The following is an 8,858-nucleotide window of genomic DNA, read 5'->3' on the forward strand; positions in this document are numbered from 1 at the left end:
CTCCCAGAGTTATTGTCCTTGCTGGAGACTTCCTGGCAGGCATTACTGAGGGAGGAATTGCACAATAAGTGGAGTATTGTCCTCTGGGTCGGGTAAAGGTAAAACCCACCTATTGTGTGTGGTGATTGGCCCTGACTGCAGTCGCTCACTCTGAATATCCAATGAAATCACCGATTGCAGAAAGTTATGACGCTGCTTTTAATTTCCAAAGGTCAAAGGACATTTCAGGATTTGTTTCAAGGCTTTGTTTAGATTAGGTTTATTGTAGGACTGTGCTTTAGCTGGATACTCAGCTTTGCATGCCAGACATAAACTCAGGATCATCAGACACAGAAATGTCATCTACAACAACACAAGCAGGTAATATAACAGGAAATATGTGTCAGACTCTTGTTTTGGAGCTGCTCTCTGAGGTTGTGTCATTTTGTGTTGTGTCCAGTTTCAGAGCTCTCTGTTCCGGTCACATGGGGAGAGGTCAAAGGTAAAGTCTGGGGTCCTGATGGTGGTCATCCTGTGCTGTGCCTGCACGGTTGGGCTGACAACTGTGGTACATTCAACACCCTCATTCCCCTTCTACCAAAAGGTAAACTATGATAGACTAGAGGAGGATCATTAAACAGCTTTATGATGTTTGGGCAATTACAGCTGTGTTTGGAATTGGCTGTCACCTCAGCTGTAGGACTCACTTCACTGTGCAGAATGATGTATGTGCACATTTTGACTCTAGAAGACTGTTTTCACATTCGACAGCTGAAAGTAGAAAGTTGCTCTGTGCTCACTGATAATCCAACATGCTGACATTTAGCAGGTATAACATGGTTAGTTTTGTGTGTTAGCATGCTAACATTTGTTAATTAGCACTAAACACAAAGTGCAGCTGAGTTCCTGAGTTCTCAGCGTGGATCTTTTCATCTCTCTTTCTGCTTCCTCTCAGAGTGCAGATATGTGGCGTTGGACATGGCAGGTCATGGTTTGTCCTCCCATCGTCCCCCTGGAGTTTTCTACTCTTTTTACGCGTACGTGGCGGATATCCGCAGAGTCGTTGACGGTGTGTGAGTTCTGCAGGATGCAGGACCTTTTTAGCTATTAGTTTCACTCACATCTTTTTGTAGCAACATGTCACATCTCTTCAGGACTCCGGTGCATCTGTGTGACTGTTAAATATGTTGATGATGAAAAAATTTTTTTTTTTTTTTTTCACACAGGTCTCCAGTGGACAAAATTCTCCATCATAGGCCACAGTATGGGTAAGTCCCACATTATGGAGACTATGAAAAATGTAAATAATACACCTGATTCACATGCTGTATATTAATACTGTGCTTTTCACATCTTCTACCATATAACCTCCTTATGTGCTTTTTTGTATTTCATATTGTTTCAAAATGAAAATCAGCCTTTGGGGCTGTTGGTCAGACAAAACAGTCAATTAGAAGATGCTACCATGGACATTTTTCACTTTTTTTCTAGATCACATGACTAATTGATCTGTCAGAAAAAATCTCGGCAGATTAATCAATGATTAAAATATAATACTTGTTTGCAATCAATGATCAGAAAGTTAATCAGTAACAATAGAAGACTTTGACCAAAGCTTTGTCATGATTGTTTGTTCACTCCCTTCCAGGCGGTAACATTGCTGCAATGGTAACTAAGATTCATCACTTGCAACTTATCACTGTGTTCTCACAATAAACAGAGTGTTCTGCTGCCTTTTCTTGCATGGTATTGAATTGATCCATATTATATTTTCCGCAGTTCAGCGCTCTGTTTCCTGAGATGGTGGATGTCATCGTACTGCTGGACGCATTTGGATTTATGCCTGCAGATCTGGTACTTCAGCAGTTTTTTTTTATGATTATATTGCATATGATGAGCCTACCAAGTGAAGATGAGCTTATAGTAACAATATCCATGGAAATATTATTGCATTGTTCCTCAGTTATCTTCATGTTCCACTGCTGTCAGTAGTTTTTGAGTTTCTCACCTCATCGTTTCTGCCTCTTTTTCTGCAGAAGGAAATACCCCAAATAATGCGGCAGGGGATCAGTGAGATGCTTGAGTATGAAAAAAAGACAGAAGAGAAAAAAAGGGTTTACGCCTATGAGAAGGCAGCTGAGAGGTACCACTCCAGTTCATGGCCAGTTAAATAAACTGTCATTCATGTAGGAAGTTTGACGTGAGTTTAAAGGGGAGCTCCACAGATGTTACACATGAAAGTGGGTTCACAGGTGTTGTGGAGTACTACTCAAAGTCTGCCTTTTGTGGCTCCAGAGGGAGCTGCATGAGGTCGGATAAATGTCCTCAGGTGATGTCACTTGAGTCTGTGTTTGGGCGGGACTGAAGAGTGCAAGTTTGAAAATGAATAAAATTTTGGGGGTGTGAACTTCCCTGACTCTGACGCCTGCTTTTCGTCTCTGCTTGAGGTTAGCAGCTCAACCTCTGACTGGACTTTCAATGGTCAAATAGCATTTTGGGTAATGCAGGCACTAGATTTTGACAAGGAAGAAGAATGTTTGAAATAAAAAAAGACAGTAAGACAGTAATGCTTCTGCTGCATTGATTTTAATCATTTTTTAAATTGTCCATCACGAGTCCTGCATGATGTTTAAGTGCAGTGCTAAATCTGTGAGTTACTCTTTCAGCAAAATACAATAAAAGTATTATCTCTTTCAGGCTGTTGGCTGCAAACCCGACTCTGTCTGAAAAGTCTGCGCACATCCTTTTAGAGCGAGGTCTAGTTCAAGTGGAAGGAGGTGCGTCTTTATCTCTTCTCCTCTCAGGGAGAAGTAATCTCACCTTGCTTTCTTCATCTCCTGGCAGCTGAATGTGTTTCTCTTCTGCAGGATTTGTGTTCTCCAGAGACCTGCGAGTTAATTTTGTAAGTCTCTTTTCACCTCTCAAACTCCCCCCGCATTCACCGCCTCCTCTCTGTTAACTTTTTTTTCCACCAGAAGTTTAGCATTCAGCTTGAACAGCAGAAAATTTGTGTTTTATTCTGCATTTTCAGAGAAACATAGCGCGCATCACTTTGGAGCAGAGTCTGGAGATGCAGTCGAGGATTCAAGCCTCTGTTCTAGTTGTTCTGTAAGTTGTTGAAAATCGATGTGTTGCAGTATAATGTTATAACTTTTACCCTTTGACATTATGAACATGTCAGTCCCATGTCCCTTTGTGCTTCCTGATCCAAAAATTGAATGTGCCTTCATAAAATCATCAGCGCACGCCATATTAAACCTGTTCAAAATCTCTGTGTTTCAGAGCAGATAAAGGCTTTGGTGCAACACCTCAAAACTCAGACCTACAGAATATTGCTTCTGCACTTCGACAAGGATATCATGACAGAAATGTGAGTTTGAATCGAAATGAGATGCTGGAAAAAAAATGAGATGATTTAACCCTTGTCTAGTTCGAGAAGGATGATGGTTGAGCGTACAGACAGTAAAATATGCCTCATCCATGTGAAGTGAATTACTAAACTGCATTCATTGCATTTGATATGTGTGACAAACTTGACTCACCTGCACCAACAGGCTAAAACGAGCCACATTCGTGTTTTAAACACTGTTCAGCAAGCGTGTCTGTGTGTGGCAGACAGCTCCGCAGATCTAAAAGTGGCACCACAGTACAAGCTCAGTGTCACAGAATAAGAAGAAATATTTATAGATTTGAGCTTTAAAGTATCCAATTTCAAAGGAGGAAAAGCACAGGTGTAATTAATAACATTACACATGAATGCATTCCATTTAGGTGAGCGGCAACTGAGCTATCATTGACATTACATTTGTTTCACCTGCGCTTTTCCTGCTGACAAGTCAAAACGTCAGGGCACCTCCCAACATTAAATCCCAAATGTTTAATCCTCAAAAATAAAAATATGCATCAATTCCCAAAATATTATACAGGTTATACCAGCAAACAGATGTTAACATACATTAATGTGAGCCATACAAGTCCCCACAGGTTGAATTCCTCATTTCAATGAGCTGGAGACATAATGTTTAATGTGAAAATCCAGTCAGCTTCTGTTGTAGTAACACTTTGTCTAGATTATCTCCTCTATGTGGTTGGGTCACTTTTTCGATATCAACACTTGATCACTGTCACAAATAAGACTTGATATGAAATGTTTCCTGAAATTAAATTTGCAAAGTAACCTGTTTTAAGAAAAATGTCTCAATACAATTTCTAAAAGGAATTTTTAGAAAATATGATAAATGTCTATTTTCCTCTAACAATGTCAGAGCCTATAAGAATGAAGGTCAATAGTTAACACTGACCTTCTGAACATGCTGCACACTGGTCAAGTACTGAAGGGGAGAATAATTTCATAACAAACAACAACACTAAAAACTTGGAATCTAAGAATAAGACTACTTTTGTATGAAGTGACCGTCCTTTCTCTCCTCAGCACACGGTGGTCACAGTATCGGGTGATCATCACATCCATCTGAATAATCCTGAAGTTGTCGCTCCTCTTGTTTCGGACTTCCTGCGGACGAGAGTGCTCTCACAGCAGCTGCCTGCGTAGTGAACAGACACGCATGTTATGACCAACACACACACACACACACACATTCTCTTTGTGTAATTTTTCACTTCAAGTCTCACTGTTCTCACCTCAGAGAATTCATTAACATAATACTGTTTTTCCGCCCTGATGTGTCACTATGTGAACAATACTATACGTTTCTGAGGTGACTTGCAATAATCTAAATGTGCAAAACTCCACTGAATATATCATTGCTGAAATTGCTGATGATATCAGTTTACAGCATTTGCTTTGTTTGATTGTGTTTAGCTTCATCATCCACAGTGATGATCTTAGGTGTTTATGATGCCCTCTATCTTGCTTCCTGAAATTATTACTTATTTGTTCAAATAATGCATTTTCTCGAGTATTAGATTCGACTTCCTAATGTTCCTTAAGTCAGTGAGTGCCTGTCTCCATCATGAAGTCTGCTGGACTGTGAATACACCAGGGACAATGATGGCAATAACATTTAATATTAATCTTCCCAAAAACCCAAGTTACACAGGGCTTCAGTCAAGGCAGCAAATTAGAATCAACAAATTATAAAGTCTATTCAAATGAATTAGATTATATGGTAGAATACATAAAACCAATTCTAGTAATATTAAGTACAGGACAATGCTTCCTAGTTTTATCCCTGTCAAAGTGTGATATGTTGTATTGTACAAATGTATGCTGATGTTGTTTGAGAACCTGATCTGATTCAAATGAGCTGCAGGTGTCAGAACACAGAGATCTATCTATGTAAAAGCTCTGAACTGAATAAAATCCTGCATTGTGCAAATAATAAGAATTTCTTTATGTGACTTATACAGCCAGGATGTCACGTGTCATCGTTTCTGTTTGAAGCTGATCTGTTTAACTCGGCTGTTTTTCATGCTGCTTGTGCAGAATGAGCTAAAATTGGCAGTCATTAAAAGGGATGACATCCTCTGACAACTTCTCATTATGTAGGCCACCCTCTGTATTCAGCTTTTGTCTCGGAAACCAGCAAGCCAAAAAAACAACAACAACAAAAAAAAACCCTTTTCCACCCTTTTACTCAGGGGAGTGACTCCATAAAACACTGCAGCTGCTGCCACTCAGAGGCGTTATGAGAGGTGCTGCTCACACAGAAATGGCCCCCCGCTCTCTCTCTCTCCCTCAATGTCACATAAACTGTATGATGGCCTTGGTGTTAAATGGAGTGGAATTGATTTTACGCAGCGAGCAGCAAGGCGGCAAGCATCCAGAGACATCTGAAGGGCTTGCCCCCCCTCTCCTCCTCCCACTCCCCCCACCCCCCCCCCCAAAAAAAGATTATAGTTATATAAGTTTCCCTCCCACTCCCTCCATCCTCTCAGCCATCAGCAGGGGTGTTGTCATAGCAACCCCCACCCCTCCTTTCCAACGTCAGAGCCAGGAGCCGGAGGATGAAGCCGCATGCAGCTTCTGTCTCTTGTGCCTCTCAGAGAGCACCTGTGATTTTGGACGTCTCACATGCAACAGTCAGAGCTGCGGCGCTGGAGACAATCTAATGATTGATTTGACTCGCAGCTGCTGCACATCGCGTACCATCAAACACAGAAAGACTGACTGATTCAGCAGCGTCTGCAGGTAAGCATGATGGCTTTATTCACTATCGCAGCACTATTTTTCGGAGGGCAACACCTGTGTGTGTTTGTGAGTGAAATAATGGAGGCGGTGACGGACAGCGTGCTGCCTGTTGGAAGCTGGCTGTGTCATGTCTTGATTCTTGTGCCTCCTTATGAGGAACAGTTGGGAATAATGGGACACTGAGATGCTGCAGTTTGTCATGCGTGATATCTCACCCTGTAGAGAGTGAGTGTTTGCAAGGATTAAAATATCTGAGTAACTCTGCTCATCCACCCTTCCCCAAAATCTCTCCTCCTTCCCTCCCCTCCCTCTCTTATGTCTTATGTCTCCTCATCCATGTTCTGCCCTTTCCTCCTCCTCCACCCTTCCCTCTGACAGTAGCTATGTCGTGGCTGTTCTTGGACTGGTTCGTCCCCCTCTACCTGCTGGTGTCAGTTTTGGTGCTGGCAGGCTTCGGAGCATGCCTGTACTTCCTAGAGCCCGGGCTGCAAGATGCCCACAAGTGGAGCAACAAAACAGTCCGGCATCACCCGCTGGTGGCCAGTGTGAACTGCAGAGATGACGATAGCAATGCCCTGATATGATCAAGAGGGCGGGCGGGCGGGCGGCAGGCCATCTGGACAGGGGTGCTGCCAGGACACCAGTGGGATGGGAGCCAACACCTTAAAGATGGAGACAGAGAATGGGAGAGAAGGATGTGAACAGTGGAGAAGAGACCTGACCTATCATTCCAACTTTCCCCTGATCTCTAACAGTAAGCTTTTGCTGTAGAGATCAGGGAAAACTGAAGCTGAGGGGTTTTAAAGAATTTGCAAAATGAAGCCAAATGCACAAGGAGGAGAAGATTACATGCAGGTGATTGGAGGACATGTTGCCCTTTAGAAATGTGTTTGAAACATGATGTAAATCTCATGCCATCTTATACTTGTGCCAACTTTTACATACGTTTTGTAATTCGACAATCACTTTACATATATCATGAAGTTTACTTACATTGTGCATTTAATTAGTGAAGTGAATGATATAAGTGCAATGAATCTGTTGCCAGCGGGGAGGGTTTTTAATCCTCTCTCTGGTGATGCCGGCACGGCAGCTGCTGAGAAGCATGTGGATTGTCAGTGTCGCTGTGCCAAAATGGTGTAGTAGTGACTTTATTAGAATAATATGTACTGAATAAATGCAAAACCATTTATTTGAGGTGCCAGAATTAGCCTAGATGGACCAAGATTACAGACAAGCAGTATTTGGTAACACTCAAAGTGTCTATTTTTTGTTTTCATTGTTTTTACTTGACAGCATGGTGAGGAAACAGGGTGTGTAACAGCCCTCTTTTATGCTTCCTTTGTTCATACAAAATAAAACTGTTCAATCCTCAATTCTTTGGATTTACTCTGCATGTTTTTATGAAGTTGGAAATATCTGAGTCAAACAATAATTTAAGATTTGAGAGTAAGAGTAAGCTGCATTTTACTTGAATATTTCTATTTTATGCTACTGTATACTTTTACTCCAGATATTTTATTTTTCACTCCACGACATTTATTCAACTGCTGCAGTTACTTTTCCAAACCCTTTACAAAGGATAAGCACTCAGTTGGGTCTGTGACTCATTAGCAGCTCCACCAAAGAGACTTTTCCCCTATAAACTTATCACACGATTTAATTTAAATAACTGTTTGAAGCGCAAAGAAGTCGAATTATACAAACTACACACACACACACACACACACACACACACACACACACACGCACACACACACGACAAAACAAAAAGAAAACAGAGCTAAAAGATTAAAAATATGTATCTTTCACAAGACTTTCACTTGTTATGGAATATTTCTAATTCATGTATTTGTACTTAAGAAAAGGATCTGTCTTCTTCTTCTGATCTGCGCTGTGATCAGGCAGACTACTAAGACCACATTCAGACTTCACAGACAGTGTCCCGTGAACCAAACAAAATGAGAGACCACAGTGGGAGTGAAACAGTGCTGCTTCAGTGTGGAAGGAATGGAGAGAATGGCACTTCTGTGCCCACTACTTCCTACTGCTGTGTTCCCCGTCTCGCACTCTTTCACTTATTTACTCACTCGGTGTGTAACCGACAGAGACACAGCTTCACACAGCAGGTTAGTGTCTTTTTTCCTGTAGTGTGATTAAAAAACATGTATTTTCATTGTAAAGATTTGTTATGTCACAGTGCAGAACTGCTGTATGTTTTCATATTGGTACATTTACTTTATTGGTTTGATACTCAAGAAACAATTTAGAGGTATTTGTACTTTATTGTACTTAAGTATTTAAACTTTGTGATACTATATTTTTCTGCTCCATTACATTTCAGAGGGAAATATTCTACTTTGTCTCCACTATATAAACTTAAAGAATATAATGCATTGTTACATATTACTACTACTAACTACCCAATGGCTTAATATTGTCTCCACCTTAACCAGCAATACTACCTACTCCTTAGTGCATTAGTATTAACAATACTCATACAACACAGCACTGTGTAATGAGGACTTTATGTACAGTATATTTTGCAGACACTTGTGTACTTTTAGATTGTGTTATTGGCACTTATTACGTGCATTGAATAAAAAGATCTGAATTCTTCTTCCACCACTGTCAGATTCTAAATTATGGAAAACCTTTACAGATTTAAATGTTTGACATCTAACACCCTGATTTTCCCGCATGTCTTCACTCCTGTCAATTGAATCTG

General features: G+C 40.9%; 1 protein-coding gene and 1 long non-coding RNA gene across 2 annotated transcripts; both read left to right on the plus strand.

The window, feature by feature from the left end:
* Positions 1-214: 214 nt before the first annotated feature.
* Positions 215-5,315, plus strand: LOC139344071 (serine hydrolase-like protein). The gene is made up of 12 exons (XM_070982000.1): positions 215-360; positions 440-583; positions 935-1,048; positions 1,206-1,247; positions 1,628-1,647; positions 1,759-1,833; positions 2,016-2,122; positions 2,677-2,756; positions 2,847-2,881; positions 3,011-3,087; positions 3,262-3,349; positions 4,412-5,315. The coding sequence occupies exons 1-12, from the start codon at positions 300-302 to the stop codon at positions 4,529-4,531; spliced, it is 963 nt and encodes a 320-aa protein (XP_070838101.1). The 5' UTR covers positions 215-299; the 3' UTR covers positions 4,532-5,315.
* Positions 5,316-5,922: 607 nt separating this feature from the next.
* On the plus strand, positions 5,923-7,506 carry LOC139343274 (uncharacterized). Its single transcript, XR_011603097.1, has 2 exons — positions 5,923-6,130; positions 6,509-7,506. It is a non-coding gene; the product is annotated as an uncharacterized lncRNA (long non-coding RNA).
* The last annotated feature ends 1,352 nt before the right edge of the window (positions 7,507-8,858 follow it).

Source organism: Chaetodon trifascialis, chromosome 2 (assembly GCF_039877785.1).
Source record: "Chaetodon trifascialis isolate fChaTrf1 chromosome 2, fChaTrf1.hap1, whole genome shotgun sequence".
NCBI lineage: Eukaryota > Metazoa > Chordata > Actinopteri > Chaetodontiformes > Chaetodontidae > Chaetodon > Chaetodon trifascialis.